This window comes from Anabas testudineus, chromosome 18 (genome assembly GCF_900324465.2).
Source record: "Anabas testudineus chromosome 18, fAnaTes1.2, whole genome shotgun sequence".
Lineage (NCBI taxonomy): Eukaryota > Metazoa > Chordata > Actinopteri > Anabantiformes > Anabantidae > Anabas > Anabas testudineus.
The window spans coordinates 17552410-17572205 of record NC_046627.1 but is presented as its reverse complement, the minus strand read 5'-3'; the positions used below and the strand labels follow the sequence as shown (position 1 = coordinate 17572205).

The 19796-nt window shown below is 46.2% G+C and overlaps 1 protein-coding gene across 11 annotated transcripts; it reads right to left on the bottom strand.

The window, feature by feature from the left end:
• Positions 1 to 615: 615 nt before the first annotated feature.
• On the bottom strand, positions 616 to 19382 carry zbtb4 (zinc finger and BTB domain containing 4). Of its 11 annotated transcripts, XR_003298483.1 has the most exons (3): positions 19181 to 19382; positions 17576 to 17758; positions 16569 to 17375 (listed from the first exon to the last, which is right to left on the bottom strand). XR_003298483.1 is itself a non-coding variant. In XM_026352957.1 (2 exons), the coding sequence occupies exon 2, from the start codon at positions 9123 to 9125 to the stop codon at positions 3657 to 3659; it is 5469 nt and encodes a 1822-aa protein (XP_026208742.1). In that variant the 5' UTR covers positions 9126 to 9141; positions 19181 to 19353; the 3' UTR covers positions 616 to 3656. The 11 variants fall into 11 exon arrangements, 7 of the variants coding, with proteins under 7 accessions (XP_026208742.1, XP_026208738.1, XP_026208739.1 ...); XM_026352957.1 differs by lacking the exons at positions 16569 to 17375; positions 17576 to 17758 and adding an exon at positions 616 to 9141 and having other exon boundaries at positions 19181 to 19353; XM_026352953.1 differs by lacking the exons at positions 16569 to 17375; positions 17576 to 17758; positions 19181 to 19382 and adding exons at positions 616 to 9141; positions 16337 to 16380.
• Between the last annotated feature and the right edge of the window lie 414 nt (positions 19383 to 19796).

Here is a 19796-nt window from a genome sequence, read left to right as displayed (position 1 = left end):
TAAAAGACATTTTATTCTGACTTGTCACAACACAAGTGTAAATCAAAACATAAAAAATGGCTGAATTTCATTTTGCTGCTTCAGTTACCAGAGTCCTGGTATTGTGAGTGCTGAACCCACGCAAGCACAGATCGAACTATAGTTAATTTTATTATTAACTTTTACTATTATAAAAAGTCAACGTTTAAAGACAAAAAGAAAAACTTCCTTTATATTCAGTATCATCAGGAGAAAGTGATTTTCAGTAAGAAAACTGCTGTTTTTCTGCAAAGAGGAGGCTGTAATCAACCTCTGGTTTAAAATGTCAACAACCAGCATTCAGGACATTGTGTATGTGTATGTATGTGTGCTGTGGTTTATATTACATAAAGGAAATTATCTCGGAATTAAATATTAAATATTCACCGATGGGAAATACAGAAAAAAACTGAATGTACAATAGTTTGTAGTGATGCACTTAGAGGAAGTGCACAGGATATCCAGAATTTGTTGTTCTTTTAAAAAACTCACTAAACGTTAGATGCACAGGATCAAAACCAGGCATCCACCAACACTACCACCCTATGAAGATTAACACAGATGTCATTAAAAGAAAAAACAAGACCAGACTAGAGCTGATTTCATTGGGTCATCAGGTTAATACTTTATTTTGTTTGCAGCAAAGAGAAAGAAAGGGAGACGAAACAAGGGGAGAGAGAACAAGAAGAATGTCGGAAAAGGAGACTACAGACTTTGGGAGAGCTGTGGCTACAAGCCTTTGTATCAAATCTAAAGACAAAGTCATCAGGCAACATTAAAACATCTTTTAAAAATAACATTAACATATTTTGTGGGCTCTATATGGCACAGTATTACCCTAGACATGTACACGATACCGAAACAGTTTAGCCACACCCCTACGTCTATGAACAGCTTCATAGCAAACAAAGCCATGAAAACTATCTCCAAATCATACGGTCAGTTCTCCAGAAAAAACAAAACAAAAAAAAAGAATTTCTTCAAATTTCTTATGCCATAACAAGGCACCTTAACAGTTGAAATCTGGCAGATCCGCATCTTACTATAGATAATTATTTAAATATCAAAGCAGAGGCACATTAATTTAAACTAAAACATACAGTAAATAGTTGTATATTACCACCAGATTCCAGTCCAGTCACTACAATACGTCGATTTGCATGCTTTTGGTCTGTATGATAACCGCGATGGCAAACTATGGCATAAGAAATGGTCCAAAAACACAAACATGTCCATCTATAGGAATGGCTTAAGATAAGAGTACTGGAGACAGCAAGGCTTTTTTCACACTGAAACTAACCCACAGAAAAGTGTAAAAAAAAAATTAAATAAAAATGAAAACAGGTGGCCCATACACTGCCAAGGGATATGCTGCTTAGGCAGATTTATTTTGGTTTTCTTATTCACGCAGTCGCTCGCTCTCGTACACAAAACACGTATGCACGCGCACGCACGCAAAAGGCTTGTAACCACACCCAAGGGGATGCTTGTGCGCCCCTGCAGTTGGTCACGCTGTGTTTTTAACACTCCTGCCTGAACCAAAAGGCGCCCGAGTACCATCGCACTCACACATGCACACACACTGAAACATATGCACTTCATTCAGAGGAGGTGCAGTGTGCGAGTGTACGCTTGAGGGAAGAGGGAGAATTAAACAGCTCCTAAATAGTGACTATGAGATGTAAATGTGGCAGCTAGTCATGTGGAGTATTTCCAAACTGTGGTCTGCAACGAATAAAAAAAAAACCAAACATATTAACAGAGATATGGAAGATTAAAAAGGCCAGAAAGTATAAAAGGAAACAGAAAAAGCTGTGTGCACGATGTCAGATTTACTGAGGATATAAACGGTTAGGAAGCAAGTGTTGCTCATGCTTTGTGGATACAGAACCCAAGTTTACTGACATGTTCCTAGGACTACTGTATATATGCATACCAGACGTTATACTGTTCTTTAACAGGTTATTGGTGTCAAAACAAAAAACATAAAGGAACTGAAACCAACTCTACCATTAATGCAGCTGTACTTCATTAACCTCATGACTAAATTTACATTCATATTTTTAAGTTTACTCCCCCTTTTCACTGAAGCCACTTCCATCTGGTCAGAGGGCTAAACATACACAAAAATAAACAACATAGTTTAACAAAACCAACATATAGAGATAACATTACACGTAACAAAAAAGGCCCCAGGATGGCACCTGGGAGATTCGGCCACCACTTTGGCTGCTAAGCTCAGCCTGTTCCTACCTCTTAGTATATGACACAGGGCATTGAAGGGGGGAGAATAGTTCACACTATTTCCAGTGCCCCCTTAGAGCAGGATAACACTTTTAGACCCCAAAATCATTTCTGTGGGGGCCTTTTAAGTCATAGTCCAACAGTTTTGTGCCCATGTATTTCTTTTCCCATCCAGAAACAACTCAATACTCTGAATCAATTTTCCTTCTTTGCTGTCGCTTTTTGTCTTCCGTAGGAAATGAAGCCTTTTCCTCTTCCAATCAAAGAGGAGAAAGCTACACAAGATGAAGGCTGATTGTTTTTTATTCTTTTCCTTTTTTATGTGAAGGAAATGAGATGAAAAACGGAAGTGCAATGGTCTACCAGCCTTTAATTCTTACCCAGTGGCCAGCTACATATCCAAAACAGCTACACGTGTCCCCTTTAAGTGACCACTAATTTTCTATTTTGTGCACATAAAGAATAAACTATGGTGAATGCTATACAGATCCTACAGTGTCTTCTGACCACAAAGTCGCCAGGTTAGTTCAGACATTAGAAGCTCAGATGATCTGTCATTGTCATAGACTCGCACTCAGCCATAGCCTCGACTTCTTAATGATTTGAATATGAGGAATTGCTCCTAAATGCACTTCTACACACTGACCTACAGTAGCTATTCCGACTAGAGTAGGAATGCTGTGTGCGTCCCACTTGGAATGACCATTCATGCAAATACTCCATCGCTTGAAAAACACACACGCGCACACACACCCACATTTCCACACATACCTGCGTAAGCCCACCTCTGCATGCACAAATCCATACATACATGTGCATGTACATGCTCATATATTTCTTTCTTGGACAGCTGTTTTCTCATTCTCACAAACAAACATACGTAAAGTTTGAGTTGCTTAATGCTCCACCTCCAACCGTGTTGAGTAAGGACCGTCCTGTCCCATCCCTTATCCTTGCCCACAAGAGCGTTTCTCCTCGTTGTGCGGTGACTATAAAGGGAAGCAGACTGAACTAAATTTTCACACAACACACACCCTGTTAGCAGTTCTTATTCTTATATTATAGATAATATAATGAGTCAGAGAGGAAGATTAATCAAGCTCTAGAACTACGACACTACAGCGAGACAGGAGAAAAGTGGAGAAAGGTGAGCAGGAGTAAAGAGAGGGGAGTAAAAATATGTCATCATAATATCGGTCTCTTCTCCCCGTTTCTTTGCCCCTTCTCCTCCCTTAACAATTACTCCTGATTTAATGCCTAGCTCTGATCTCTACTGAATAAAAGAGAGGCAGGGGTACTGTGCGACTGAGCATGCACCCCTTCTGCTCCCATCCTAAGCAGGCCAGGCCAGGCTGTCCCCTTTGAAAAATATTCCTTATAGTGCTTCTGCTGTCCTATGGTTTGCTGCTGCTGCTGTCTCTCTGCTTCTTGCTGCTGCCGCCGCTGCTGCTGTAGAGGCTGGGATTTGCCACGAGAGGGTGAGGGGCTGCGCCCATGTAGGGCCCAGCAGTGGCTGCGTAGTTGAAGATAGCAGGGAGGAAAGGCAGAGGCTCCACCTTGTCCCCCCCAGGTGCCATCATATTCAGAGCCACAGGAAGAGCTGCCAGGTTGTAAGGGTAAGCCAGCAGCTGGGGGCCATAGAGCAGCTGGTAAGGGTCCGGATAAAATGGCAGCTTGGCCAGGTCCCCGCCATTAGGGACCATCACTTTTCCCAGTGGGCCAAAGGGAAGAGCTCCTGCAGGATAGGAGGACATGAGCAGGTTTTCCTCCTGCTTCTTACCAGAGCGGTAGCTGTCCGGCACAATGAGGGGTAAGGGATAATCCTGGGCAGGGTAGATCACTGAGGTGGAGTCCCCCTGCTGGGAATCTCTGGAAGATACAGTGTCCTGGTGCTCTGGCTCAGGTGGTTGAGGGACTCGGGGGAGAAGCAGAGCATGGGCAGAGGGGCGGTCACAGGAAGCAGCTGTTCCAGTGGGCAGTGTCAGCCTGTCGAGTCCTTGTGAACTGGAGTGAACCTGGCGGTTAGCTTGAGCTAAGAGTCCAATAGTTGAGGGGGACCGACATGGGGACTTGGGAGTTTGTCGGTGTGAGGGGGGGGCATTCATAGTGGTCTGGGTGCTGGGGATGTGCTGGGGGGACGGCACAGGACTCAAGGGCTCCTCCTTAGGGACCAACAGTGCAATATGGTCCTCGGGGGCATGAGCAACTCTACTCCTCTGCTGCGCTCTCTCTAGCTCTTTTTCTCTTTCTCTCTCCATTTCTATGTCCCTCTCCCGTTCTCTCTGTCTCTGCAGCTCCCTCTCTTTCTCTCTTTGCCTCTCTAACTCCCTCTCTCTGGCTAGTATCGAGGACATGGTCAAGTCTTGTGCTTCGTTGGGAGAGGGACTCCTGGACAGGGACTGAACTCTGAGATCTTGGACAAAAGGTCGTTCCTCATAACTCGCATGTGGAAATATACCACCCCCGCCCTGTCTCTCTAGGTCCATAATGACCCCATCCCGTTTCATGAATCCCCCCTCAGAGCTAGGAGGTGTTGTCATGGAAACAGGAGGAGCAGCAGTGGTTATTCTGGTCTGTGACGTCATGGGCACATTTGGAGTGGTGTTGGCGGATGCCACGATGTACACAGGGCTGGGTATTCTGTTGATCTGGCTGTCTAGATTCTTTTTGCTGAGGGTGCGGTAGTCCAGACATTCAGGTCCGTTCATGACTAGCACACTCTGGAGAGCAGAGGGTGTGGCAGGCACGAACTCCTGTTTATTGGGTGTAAGGTTAACTGGGCTTTCTAAAGGAGGATCTGCAATTTGTGGGCTGGGCTCTCTCTCTGGAGCTGGATGTGTGAGATCTGGTAGTTTAGGTTTGTCAGGGGATTCCGATGTCCGATGTTCATGTGTCAGTTCGCTGAGATGGTTTTCATGCTGCTGTGGAGCCACACAGTCACCAACACTGGGTGGGTCTGGTGTTGAATAGCTGATAACTGAAACAGAGAGCGCACTGGGAACCAGTCCTTTTTCAGTCTCTAGGTCTCTAATGTTGTGAACAACTGTCTCTGTTGTTTTTGGCTCTGGGACGTTATCTTCCTTTTCTCTTTCTGGCGAACTGCTTAACTCATGGCGTCGGATGTGGCGAGTCAGTGCTGAAGATGTCTTGCACACCTTGTGACACTGTGGACAGGTGTGTCGTGATAGTGCTCTTCTGCTTAGGCGACTTGGACTGGAATTACTCCCTACTAAGCCCCCTTGCCCCCCTTTATCTTCATCATACTTTACAATCTCTGGAGCAGATTTTACCCCCACCCCTTCAACTTGTTCACCAAGCAGCATTTTAGGGGGTACAGAGGGCATCTCAGTAGGCTTGGGATGCTGGGCTCTCTGGTGGTCTTCCAACTTATCCCTTGAGGGGAAAGTGGCACGGCAGAAGAGGCACACAAACTCCAGCAGATGGCTCAGCTCATGTTTGTCTCGCTTCCTGGGGCTTGAGAACCAGCGGCCACATGTGCCACACTCTGCTGCATTACCATTAGTCCAAGGACGCCTCTTTATTCCCGTAGAAGCCACTGAGGTAGACAGAGGAGGCTTTGGAGAGTGCAGAGGAGGGGTTGAAACCTCATGAATGACCTCCTTAACCTGTTCTTCTGCATCTTTGTTTTTTTCCTTTAAAGGGGGAGAGAGATAATCTTTCTTTTTGCCCTCTCCCTTATTTCTGTTAGCTTTTGACAGTTTTTTGGCCTCTTCAATCTTCCCGTCCTCTTCCTCATCATGTGATTTCTCTGTTTCTTTATTCACACGGTTCTTGAGCCTCTCTGCCCTCCTCTTCAGCTGAATGGAGCGTTTGTACTTTAGTTTCCTCTGCCAGCTCTTGACCCTCTGTAGATGTGCTTGGGCCTTTCTCTTAGGCTTGTAGGAGTAGTAAGGTCGCCATAAATTATCCTCCATGTCATGGTCACTGTCCTGCTCACGCACCTCCTGACGGAAGTAATACTCTCTCACACCATCAGGAGATTTGGAGGTCTTTTTCCTGACTTCCTTCTCACAGTCTCCCCCTTCCTTGTCTGCTTCGGTGCTGGCTCTGCGGTGGAGGCGGTGTTTATGGTGGTGGGAGTGAGAGTGGCGTGGCTCCTTGGCTTCCCGCATGGATGATATTTCACTTCGTTTGGTTTTGGGGGGAGAAAGGCTCTTATCTCTCCTAAGGTCTGTCTCAGAGATGCTACGCTTTACTATGGCTTCCTCACCAATACGTACAGTTATCTGACACAATGGCCCTGCCTCTTTGATTTGTGACCCTACAGATGCTGATAGCTGTTTTGAGTTAGAGATGTCACTCTTGCCATGAGACTTGCGCGATTTGTGAAACAATCTGCCTTTCTCTGCATCCTGTCTACCTCTTGAACCCTCCTCTGTGGTATCTGAACTGTCTCTTGACCTCTTTCTATGATTATCTGTACTATCCCTTTGCTTTTTGACTGGTCTAGGGCTGCCCATGTGTGACATCTGACTGCTGGCTTCAGAGGATGGGCTGCTCACTGGGCTCTTTTCACTTCCAGAGGTGACCTGGTTGCTATGCACAATGACAGAGGACGATACTGCTGCTCCATGGACTATGACAGAGGGTTTTGTGTGGCCATATGTTATCACAGAAGGCATGCTTGTTTCTGTGCTTCTACTAGTCTTGGGGGTTTTGGTTTTGCTACTACTGGACATTTTGAAGCTGCCACTGCCTCTGCCCTGCTCTAACTTTAGGGCCTCGCTATCATGTTTTCTGACTTGGGGCATATCAGCTTGGGGGAGGGGTGTTAGTGCAGAGAGGTCACTGTGCTCAGCAGCTACAGAAACAGGGAAGCCATCAGGAAAGGCATCTGGGTCAGGCTTTACACTCTGAGGGTGGGCTCCACTGATGAGGCTTTGTAGGTCCCCGGTGCCCAGAGCACAGCCCAGCCCAGGCAGGGAGAGGGAAGGTGTTTCAGTTGGTGGCAGTAGCAGGCCATTATGCAAACTGTCACTATAGGTCTTGTAGGGTCTCTTCTGGGAGCGCATGGGGAGAAGACGGTAGAGCTTAAGGGCATTAGCTTTCTGCTTATAGCCCCCATTAGCTGTCTTTTCACTGGAGATGAGGCTGGGATTAATCCCATGAATAGTTTTCTGGTGTGTTTTGAGATTGTAGTAGGTGGCAAAAGCATCCCAGCAGAAGATGCACTGGTAGCGCCGCTCTCCCGTGTGCCACACCTCGTGCTTTGTGCGGTACTCTGCCAAGGCAAAGACTTTGTCACAGTAATGGCACGGATATTTGCGGCGCCAGGAGTGCACATTAGAGTGACGCTTCAGGCTGGATAGAGTCATGTAGGAGCGCTCACACACAGAGCAGAAGTAAATGACATTGCCATCTACCACCTTCACAAAATGGTGTTCATCACCCGCCAGTAGCTCTGTGGCTGCTGCATCATCACCTTGGATACGTGCCAGCAGGCTCCTTGCTTTCTTCCCTGGCCGCGCCTTACTGATGTTTGTTTCTCCCACAATCACTCCTCCCTCCACTCTCACCTCACCCTCCTCAAGCGGCTCCTCCTTTGGCTGCACAGTGAGAGAAGGAGGGCCCAGGCTGCTGGAGGGTAGGCCTGGCACCCTGCAGGAGGCCTCATGGGATTGCAGTCTCTTGCTGTGGATGAAGACTTTGCCACAATAACGGCAACTGAGGGCGCGGCTGCCGCGATGCAGCCGCATGTGGACCGTAAGGGAGGAGGCTGAGCTGAAAAGCCGATGGCACACCCCACAAATCAGCTCAGGCTTCAGGCTGTCAGTAGGGGAATAGGAGGATGAGTGAGGGGGTGCAGTAAGACCCTCAGAGGGAGGAGGAGGTGGTGGGGGTAAAGGAGGGGGGAGGTGGAGGGTGGGTGGGTGAAGACTTGGTCCATGAGGGCTTCCCACTTTTCCAGCTGGTCTTCCTGTTATTTTCTCCCTCCTCTCTGCGTCCCCACCTCTTTGATAGGCTGATGAACCCAGACTAAAGAGGATTTGGGCAGTCTGAGAGGGAGAGGCTGTACCATTGGTCACCCTGTGCCTCTCATCCCATCCATCTCCACCATAACAGCCACCTAAAGACCCGCTGGAGGATCTTGGGGGCGACCTGTGAAACTGTGTCTCTGGATTGAGTTTGGAGCACTTGAGTGGAGGCGGGGATTTTATATCCTTCTTTATAAGTGCATGAACAGTCATGGGAGATGAGGAGGAGGAGGGAGAAGAGGACGGAGAGCTGTCATGCCTCTGGGGCTTAAAAGGTCTGTGCTTTACATCCATGGTAGCATCCAGTTTCCACAGTGACCCTTCATCTGAGCTTTTGGAGGATGGCCGCCGTCGGTGGGGGGAAGGAGAGGATGAGGAGGAGCTACGACAGTGGTTTGGAGATGTCAGAGAAGCTGGGAGGGGTGCAGCACTAAGTGGGAAACTTAGCGTGATTTTTGCATTTTTAGGTCCATCAGCCATGTCCTCCAGCCTGTCCTCCATCATGGCTTCTCCTCTGCCTCCATGCCTTTTACCCTTCATCTTAAACTTTTCACCTTCCTCCTTCTCCTCTTCTTCAGGCGGAGAGGCCACTCCAAGCAAGTGGACTGGTTTGTGCAGTCCTTTGGTTTTGTTGACAGGTGGGTGTAAAGGTGTGCAGGCTCGAACTTGGTGAAGGGTGTCTTGTACCACTAATGACAGTGGTGGAGAAGACAATGATGACAACTGCTGGTGGAGTGTGGTGTCCTTAGTTGCACTGTGTGCAAGGTTGCAGAGAGGAGTTAGGCCAGCAGCCGGATGCTGTTCACTCAGACTTGTCTGAATAAGGCCCGCATGGAGGGGGTCCCACACCTTCTCACTGGACACCATGACCAGCCCCCGAAATCTGAAAAAATCACAAGTACATTTTAGCGTTACAAACATCACAAGATAAATGTATAACGTGTAAATTTACATAGACACAAAGCAAATAATTACACCCAAAGCTTTTGTTGTAGCAGTCATGGCGCCCATGGAGCACTTTTGAGAAACGGCAAAGAAAAGTAAATGCCCCAGCAATGCTGAACTCCAACAGCTCAGCCAGGAATGGTAAGTGAAGGGAGGGAGAGGGTAGGGGGAAGGAATGAATCTGCGGCAGTGCTGGTTTAGATTTCAGCGTGCCACAGCCAAGCCTTCAGAAAGGCATTCCAGAGATCCATCGCTCTCGGCTGTGACACAACGTTCTCTATGCCTAATTGGAAGGTGATCAGATTTAATCAAGATTCCCTCAGCATAGAGTGTAGACTTAGATCCATGGCCCTAATGCACATAGAAAAAGTCCCACTCTCTTGCTATTTGAGCAAGCGCCTTGTTAGCCATTCCTGGCAGTGGCTAGTATTTGCCGGGCATGACTCTAACCATTTATTTGTGAAGGCAAAGGCAGGGGGGAAGGAAAGAGGTGATGAGGAGAAGGGAGGGAGATTGCATGCATGTGCTCAGAAAAAGGGTGTTTTTCTGCCCTCTGCATCCGGTACAATCTCAGCTAAGCTGTAGAAGACGAGCGACAGGCTATTCTCATTTCCATCCTAATTCGAATGTCATGGTGGAGGATGCAGTCCTCCTGAATTTTCTCTATACATAAGACAGCAGATTCACATGCAATAGGCAGTTTGCTGTTATTACTTATTTAAAACGGTTCCAGTTGTTTGTGACTGCAGACTGGGAAGAAGAACAGAGACAGTATAAGGCCATAATGATGTGATGAGAAGAAAAATCCTCAGTCATGCTTTTCTGCCTGCGTTTTCAAGCAGCAAAGCAGCCAGGAAGGCAGGCCGCTGTAAAATTCCACAGGCCGCCCTGAACAGGCAGAAACTAGGTCAGCACTGTTATTGCAGAGGGAAGAGGAGGGAGAGAGAGAGAGAGAGAGGGTGAGGATGAGGGAGAGTGAAAGGGTGATAGAAAAAGAGAGAGAGAGAAAGACAGTGAGGGTTAGTGAGAGAGCAAGAGACAGAGAGAAGGAGAGAGGAAGAGGAGGGGCGGGGGGGTTGAAACAGGAACAGCCAGACACACTGCACTGTCAGACAGACGGGAGCCCAGGCAAACAGTACCACATTCAAAAACAACCAGACAAACAGACAACCACACACTCACAATATAACATGCATGTGCACCCAGCATTGTACATAAACCTAAACATGCCCACAGGCGAGGCAGACAGGCATAAACAAAGTAGTTCAACATGGATGGGCCCACTTGTAAATCACATTCAAAACCAAAAGGTGAACTTGAGTGCAACGCTGCACTGAGACTGAGGGTACAGGTGGAACGACGTACAGTCAACAAAAGGAAAAACAGAAGAGTCGGGTAATGACAGACTAGGTGCAAGCAGTGACACATACTTTGTGTTGTGTGGAAACAACAAACCAGTTCATACCTATTCAAGAAGATCTGTCTAAAATCAAGGATTTACAATCCAGTCTCACAAGGTTTTCTCGCCATATTTTGTCGCTCTGTATTGAAACAGGCCTTTATTGTCACTCGCGTTTGCTGAGCGATAGATGTTCTGCAGGAAATCCCTTATGGCAAGCGAGCGCCTGCTACAAGTGGGCGGACACACTGAGTGCTAACTAAGGCTAAAAATTTTACCATCTCATCTGATGCTTGCGCCGCGGACAGGAAAATGCGTATGACGCCCCCTCGCTCTTTTTCTTTATCTCCCTGTGACGCACACAGCTGCTGCACAAGCAGAGCATGCACGACACGCTGTCTGACTGTGACAGGCAGCTTTTAACACGCTCAAAATGTGCTGGATTTACACTTGTACATACAGAAATGTGTGCATGTACGCACAGGACATGCAGAAAACACAATTACCACTTGTTGTTGGTGCAGATGAGTGGATGCGCACATAAATCATGTAACTGTGAAGCACAAATGTGACCATGAATGTGGTAAGGACCCTAAAGCTAAATAAACAGCAACACTGTTCCCACACCTCTCTGCAACAGGATGTTCTGTGCAAACAAACATGTTGGTCGGCCTATGAAATGTTCATCTATTTACGCTTGTGGCACTATAAAACCGCACAGCACGAACAGGTGCTCAGCTGGTGCAGGACACATTACTAAGTAGACTCAAATAACATAAAACACATTATACCAAAAAACACCGGCTTTTATAAAATGACCACGACTCTGCACTGACAGGCGGAAGGAACACAGGAATACTTTTGACCATGCACTGACTGAATTTGTATTGCATGTCAACTGACACGTGAGACAAAATAAAAACTGTCTGCTTTTAATCTTGGGAAATTCAGCGTTGAATCATTAGAAATAGCAGAAACTTGCAGATTAGCCTTCCTCTCCAAGTTCAGTTTAACTTTTAAATTACCAATTTAAAACAGCAAAAGTTTTACTGTTTGACTTTGAGATACTTTGCCATTAGCATCAGAAAAACACGGATGGCTTCATGACCTTGGAAACCATTAGTTAGTAATCTACTGAATTTAAATAGACAATCAGTCCCTAGGAACATCGCTGCTAAAGTGGCCTTGCAAAGCATAAGGCACAACGGCAGAAGAGTTTGGCTGGTACGCCCGCTCAAGGCCTTGAACCAGCCGTTGAGCAATCTGTTTATTCCACACTGAAACTGGTACTTGCGCTGACAGACAACTGTTAAGATTCAATAACCATGGTTGTGTTTTTTTTTTCCTTTGTTTTTTTTTTTTTTGTTATCCTCCATCTCAAAGGAAATTCCTCACAAATATAACCACAAGTATTACAGTATTCAAAGAAAAATCTGTGTAAGATAAAATTGAATCTGGCTTTAAAATAAACAGCAGTTGGTCAAATTTTTATAGCTGATGATTAAAGCTCTGATCACAGCAAATTACATTAACACTGTTAGTGACACTTAATTTACATTCACATTTCAATATGAATATAAACAGCTGACATCTGTATCGACATTTGTCCTTAATAAGGCACAGCTAAAATCAAACCATCTCCCAGCCTTTGTCACAACAATTCTCAACTCTCATTTTCAAAGTTTCAGCATCACTGTACTCACCGAGGTAGTTGCTGTGATCTAGGGACCCAGCAAATGAATACACAGGGAAGAATACGGACAGAAACATGATCAGACCGACCGTTTTCAAATGAGTTTAGAAATTACCTAAACCACTTAATTTTCACTCATGACACAGGAAACCTGTGTGTGCACAAAGTTGCAGTAACCTGACGGAGAATACGCCTTGAGTACTGCAGGTCAAAGATGAACCAGGAAGTCGTCTGCAATTTGTGTTCATGCTATTCACACTCTGGCAATGACACTGCATTGACTAATATTAACAATTAGTGTGCTGGGTGCTGAGAAGTTACAGACACAACTAGGGAAACAAGAGCAAGGTTGTAAATAAGCAAAATCATCCTTAACTGTATCTGTGCCGACACTGTGCATGTGTGTGTGTGTGTGTGTGTGTGTGTGTGTGTGAGAGAGGTTAAGGGGAGCGCCTGCAAAGCAGAGTGTGGGGGGGCCTCGGTGTTCCAGCCGGTGAGCCAGCGGCAAGGAGCATGTGGGAAGAGGAAGGTGTTGGTTGGGCTTTCTCCCCAGCGAGGGGCAGCCAGAGGGGCCTGACTATTAGAGCAGCAGTTGGTCTGTGAACAGGAGGGTGTATGTGTGTGAGTGGGTGGGTGAGTGAGTGGGGTGGGCATTGTTAGAAGCTACTGAACTCTCCACAACCCCCCGGCCAAGAGAGCACGGTGGAGCCAGCCAGATGGGACTAAGGGAGGGAAGGAGGGAGGAGGTAAGGGGAAGTTGATATGGGTGGGGGAGTGGTTGAGCAGAGGTGGTTCTGGTGGTGTGTGGGGTGCAGGTAGGTGCAACTTCAAACACATCTCTGCCATGTTCACATTTCATGGTTTCCATGTCTTTCAGATCCCCCTCAGCGTGACTGACTGTGTACCCCCTCCCCGTATGTCGTGGGGAGGTGGTGCCGTGTTGTGGTGTTTTCGCATGCCACTCCACACACCAGCAAACCTGTCCACATCTAAAACGCAACACTTTCCACGGTCTGTTAGCTCTCAACCCAGCACGTAATTCCCATAATTCTGCTCGCTGCAACAGAATCATGGGAGGCATTAGCAAAGAGTAAGGCCAAAAAAGTGCCCCTGGAGAGCAGTAACACTACACCGGTGACCTTTTTGAGGTAATTTCCCCAAAATCATTTTCAATTTCACGCGCAGTCCCAGTTGTAGGGGGTGTGATAGCCCCACTGGAGTTCCCAGTCAAAAACAACCAAGAAACGTTTTAGTACGACTGATCCAAAGTGGCATGTACGACGGTCACCATATATACTGCAAGTGTATCTGTGGAGGATCAGAGAAAATGAAGCGCTGCACCAGTTTCCTGAACGAGGCTACTCTGTGGTATATCAACATCCTTCATGTTGTGGCGTTAAATAAAAAACCCTGCACAATGTAAACAAAGCAAACCAACTCTGTTATGCAAGCCGCAAGTCTTGCATGCTTGCACTTTTATGTCTATGACAGAAAAAGACTCAAAGGCAAATACAGCAGACGCGATTTATCTAACGTGTGACTCGAACACAAATGCCCACAATCAAAACTGCTGACACCATTATGACAACACCATCTGTGTGACGTCATAGAGCAGCGGGAAACTACACTTGCTATCGTCTGACCTATGACCCTAACCCTGCAGCAGTGTGGGTCATATTTTCCATACATTGAGCACAGGGGCTCGGCTTGACACCCATGGAAACCAGGAATGTGGAGTAGCTGGCAGCAGGTTGTTTTGGAAAAAGAAAAAAGAAAGTGAGGCTTAGGACAGAGACAGCGGGGTTGGTGACATCACTGTGCCCTCTGCTGCTGTACCAGAGACAACCTCGAGCAAAACAACAGCCTGATAAAATGGTGGACCAACTGGGCGGCCCAAAACTGAAAAAAAGAGAAAGAACCAGTCGGTGGAACTAGAGATGTTTACCGCCGTCTGTGTCCAAGTTTTTCTCCCCAAACACTTTCTCTAATGTTGTTCATAAGTTGATGGCCATGGGTAGAAGACTGGCCCACCACGTTAAGACTCCAACAACAAAGCTCACATCATGTTTAACGTCTGTTCTGACGTATGCGGGCCACTCGCCATCTACGGCGAGCCACAGAGACGCAAGAGGCTTCGATGAATTAAAAGTTTCATCACAATCTCAAAACGAGTCATCGCTCTTGAAAAAGAACTGCGTGGTGCGCCAGCGACAGAGGGGAGGATGAGGGAGACAGGGCCTGTTACTGGCACACACACACACACACACACACACACATACACTAACACACACACATACAGATAGACCCAGCACAGTCACACACACACACACACACACACACATAAATATGCTTCCATAAACACACACTGCATGAATACGCACACCCACCAGCACTCACGCCCCAACACACGCACAGTAAAATAAAAACCTTTTCCTCCTCTTCACATGCGGAGCAACCAGAGCCACAGCAGCGGAGTGAAGCAGAAAAACAAGCAGGAAAACAACAGATTTCAGCCTCTCTTCCTCTTATTCTCTCTGTCTGTCTCTCAGGAAGGCAAGCATACAAGAGAACGTACCTCGGAAAACCTCCTGCTGCATCTCTGCTGCGATGTGTTCTCTCCCCTCACACTCCCTCTCTCCCTCTCTCTCTCTCTCTCTCTCCCCCTTGGTCTGTGTATGCGCACGTCTGAGTGTGTGTGTGTGTGTGTGTGTGTGTGAGAGAGAGAGAGAGAGAGAGGGATAGAGTGAGAGCGCGGGGAGAGGCGGCGCACACACATATACGCACATTCAGGCAGCAGTGTGTGAAGACAGAGGGCAGGAGCGATTCTCACACTCGAACTTGCTTGCTCCCTCACTCACTCACTCCCCCTTTTCTTGCTCTCTCTTCTCTCACTCCAGTTTTTGCCTCTGACACACGATTCTGAGTGTTTTTGCTCTTTTTTTCCAGCAAGTGAATTTCCCCCTCTCCAATCTTGCACCCCTCCAACAACCCCCCCACACTGAATCCAATCTTCTTTTTATTTGGAAGTGTTGTTCCCTCTCTCCCTCTCTCTCTCTCTCTCTACACACACACAAACACACACTCACATGCGCGCACACACACACACACACACACACACACACACACACACACACACACTACTTTATATACACAAAGCCCAGTGATAGGGAGAGGGAGGGAGAGGCAGAGGGAGAGCAAGCAAGCAAGAGGACGCCATTTAAGCAGTTTGTTACGAGCACTGCAAGTCCCCAAAATGGCTGAAAACAAACAGGAACCACGCCAACTCAAAAAACCTGGGCACAAGGACGGACAGACAGACAGACAGTGAGGGAGCAAGAGAAGTGTGAGCGAAGGAGACAGTGAGAAAGTGAATCAGAAAGAGGACAGACTGGCGGTAGTCAAATGGCGGATGGGAACACTCTGTGAAACATGAAGTTGAGGGAAAAATGGAGGCATTAAAGGGGTACTCCTGTGATTTGAAACTGCACTTTGATAAAGTTTGGGGACTTATGAGTGCAAGATTGAAAAAAGAACGATCAAAATCGATGCAGCAGAGGCCGAGTTATCCCGACTTCAAGCCTTTCGCATGGGTCAAGCTCCAAAAAAGTCCCACGTCTTTCAAATGCCATGTCCTTTCTGACTGTGAAAGGCGTTCATCAGGAGTGGCACTGTGTGAAAACAGCAGGTTGTGTTCGTGCAGGGCTGTTCCTTCAGGTACTAACAAAATAATTAAATATGACCCTAGGATGGATGGTCTGCCTGATGGATCCATGGGTCTGAAAGCCTAAACGCTGCACAGTGGTTTATAATAATATAATAGAGGGTTTTCAACTTTGGAAACTTGTCACCTTACTGGCATCCACGACCAAACCCCTACAGATGATCCAAAATGCGGCAGCATGCCTCATTTTCAATCAACCAAAAAGGTCTCATGTCACACCGCTCTTCAGATCTTTGCATTGGCTTCCTGTGGCTGCAAGGATCAAGTTCAAAGCTCTGTCTCTTGCCCACAGAATGGTCAACTCCACAGCTCTAACTTACCTCAACTCAATCATTCAGGTCTACATCCCGTCCCGTCCACTGCGCTCGACCGGTGAACGACGTCTGGTGGTACCAGCACCACACAGTAGACACCAGGGAGCTCAGTGATCCCACGATGGTAGAATGAGCTGCCTATCTCTGCACGCTCAGCCACCTCACTTTCATATTTAAAAAACTGCTGAAAACAGAACTCTTCCGCATCTTCCTTTGCACCTAAAAACACAACAAACACTTTTTTGATGGTACTTTGCTTCGATGTTTTTTCTCCTTGACTTAGATTTTGTTTGCTTGCCCTGTTCCTCATTTGTAAGACGCTTTGGATAAAAGTGTCTGCTAAATGACTAAATGTAAATATAAATGTCAAATTTTATGGCAAATAACACCATCTCATGTCACAAATCGCACTTTCACATTTTTGGTCAAAACAGGAACCAGCATTGAGTTTTGTTTTTTTGTTTTTTTTATCAGAGCCAGCTGCTGTGCCAACATGGTGGTCTATTTTCTCAGATTTTGAAAAGCCAGTCTGTTTTCAGAAGCTTGGTAGAGCACCCTGTGATGAGCAACCTGATCTTAATTTGCAAAAGCAGTGAAGTGCCTCTTTAAAAGAGAAAAGGGGCTAAAGGTGGACAGACAGGGAACCGAAACCGGGGTAGGGATGCTCTTCGATTGTCCATGCCATCAGCTAAAAGGGTTCAAGTGGTATCAGCGACAATGCCGGTCATTTCAATTAACTGGTTTTAGCTCAGCATGCGTATCGGTGTCTGACACATGTGGCTAAGTTGAAACTACTGGGGAACAAGCTTCCATTTTGTTATGCAGCACAACTACAGCGCTGTCGCTGCACCACCACCATGGAGGCCTGCAGCGGACTAATACTTCAGAATCATCTGTATCCATGCAAAATGCCTCGCAACAACATGCCTCTTCGTTGTGGTTGCTCTCCGTTGCGGACGTCATGGTTAGTGGAAATTCCACATATCTCCGTTCTCCGTTGGCCGTGAGCCACTCGGCGGCCTTAGATCAGGAGGTATTCTCTCAGCTGGAACGAGAGGGCAGAAGACTGAGAGGAGGGGTGGAAGAATGTTCTAGTACTAGTACAGTACAACACCATCATACTTCCCACTGTCCTTTTGAGTGGAGCTGCCCCCCCCGACTCCCCCAGTACCCACCAACTGAACCTTGACAACCCACCCTCCGCCTGCTCGTTCCCTCTCTCCCTCTCTTTCATCACTCTCTCACCCTCATTGTACGCTGCCACACATGTCTCCATGGGAACCGCTCTGGGATTGGGTGTTGTTCCTGTGACCTCTCTGGCTCTTGGAGTTGGACAAACTTTTTTTTTTTTTTTTCCTTTCCGCGTCCTCTCTCATGCGCTCCTGCACGTTTTCAAGGCATGCTGCGTGTCGCACCCGTTGTGAGAGGCTTCCAGATAGGACAGTAAGATTAAAAATAGAAGTAAAATTACTGTATGTGTTTGTGGAAAAATGCAACAAAAGTAAGAAAGGGTGTGTGAGGGAAGCAGATTTCCAGTTGGCAAAGACAATAGTGTGTGTGTGTGTGTGTGTGTGTTCCAGGAGTGTGGCCGCTCGGTCTACACATGTGATGGCATTGTCCCATGGCTGCAGCCAGTCACCAACTCTGTATTCAGAGGCACCCCCGTTGCCCAGCCGTCCCTATTCATGGATGTTTGGCCAAACATGATCATAGCTGTTCATGCTGTGCTACCAAGCGACACACACGTCTGAATACAAAGATGGAAGTACTTAGGAAGCCATCTTACAAAAAAAAAGTAAAGCATTAGATAACCCACACATTTTGATATTAGCTTTTATCAAAAGAATACGCTTGTCTTAAGATAATTTCAATACTTTTGGTAGAATAAAATGCATTACTTTATAAATATAATAAAGAAACAACCATCACAGTTATCATATAGTGGGGTGTTTGCCCACTGGTGCTGTGGAAACAGTATTTTCCTAAACGATACCTTGTTTGTTTATCATGACCTATGAGCATGTGCACGAGGACCCATATTCACATGCATCAGGGCAGTAAGGGCACTGAGGTAATGTAAGTCACGTGATACATCACATGTAAGAAAGCTATTTTATGCAATTGATCATATTTAAGATTAGCATTAATTAGATATTTTTCTCTACCCCTTATGACTCCAAAAGGAGAAATTTGTCTTTTGTGCTGCTAAATCTCAACAACAGCATGCTCAACAGGTTGCTGCCTTGTCTTTCTGACGGGAAAAAAATACAACTGCTGCAGCTCGAAACACTGCTCTGACAAAGAAAACCTACAGAGCTGAGTGAAACTGCTGAGTCAGGTTATAATTCTCTATTGGTGCACTTATGCAAAGGAACCTTTTCAATCAAGCAATAGTAATTTCAACCCGTTGTTTATAAAAACAATAAATATAATAACTTTAATGAAACTCACAATGCTTGTTAGTCAGAAACTTTGACTGTGAATAAACTCTCTTTACAAGAATCAATCGGATTTCAGCAGGCCCTTGGTGGTTCCAGTAAAAAGTTGAGTGAGTAAGTCATCTTATATTTGATAAGGAAGGGAAAGTTCACTGAACCTGTCAGTTCCTAAATTGGAGTCACACAAACAGCCTGGTTGTTTTACAACACAAACACTGCTCCTGTGACATGTGTATAAAGGCTTTAGCTTGGTCATTTCATTTGGCCAGCTCATAAAAAATAAGAGTGTAAAGACAATAGTTATATTTAGGAAGAATTCCTACAAATACAGATAAATGAGTGTGAATATATCCCAAGGTATGCTCAAGAGTTAGTAAACATCCTCAGTGACCTCAAAGACGGGATGACTAACCTGCTCTCCAGCTGACTTGGACTGAGATCAAAGTGGGAAGTCAACGACGTTCGAGAAGTTCAAATATCAGTGGTTTCTTAAAGAGGAAGCAGAGGCTTTGCAAGGACGACGCAGCAATTCCTGTTTCTGTGGCCTGCGCTGAAAAATGTGAGGAGGAAAAAAGCAGAATGAAACAACAGTACATATATTTTCTGCAAATGCACGCACAGATAAGTATGACAAATGTTTACATTTGAAGCCAGACACGCACTCACCCGAAAGGGTGTCAAAGCCCTCAGTACTGTCTTGCAGACATGGGGGCGGTACAATGAGCAACTTGAAACCTGCCAAAAAACAGTGAGGGATGAGCGTGCTGGAGCCTGTCTTTATCTAACGTCTCAGCTGTTTGCAGAAACAAATGTGAGGGCACCAGCTGAACAGCATGACACAGACAATGCATGCCAGAAACAATTTCCATGACTGTAGAAGTGATATTTCAACTAGATCATACATAGAAAGCTGTTGTAGCACATACAGAATGAAGCCTGGCAAAGATGATAAAAAGATGTTGCCTTGATGGTATCATATGCTGTATGATATCTGTCTAAATTTATAATATACACCTGATGTATGTGAG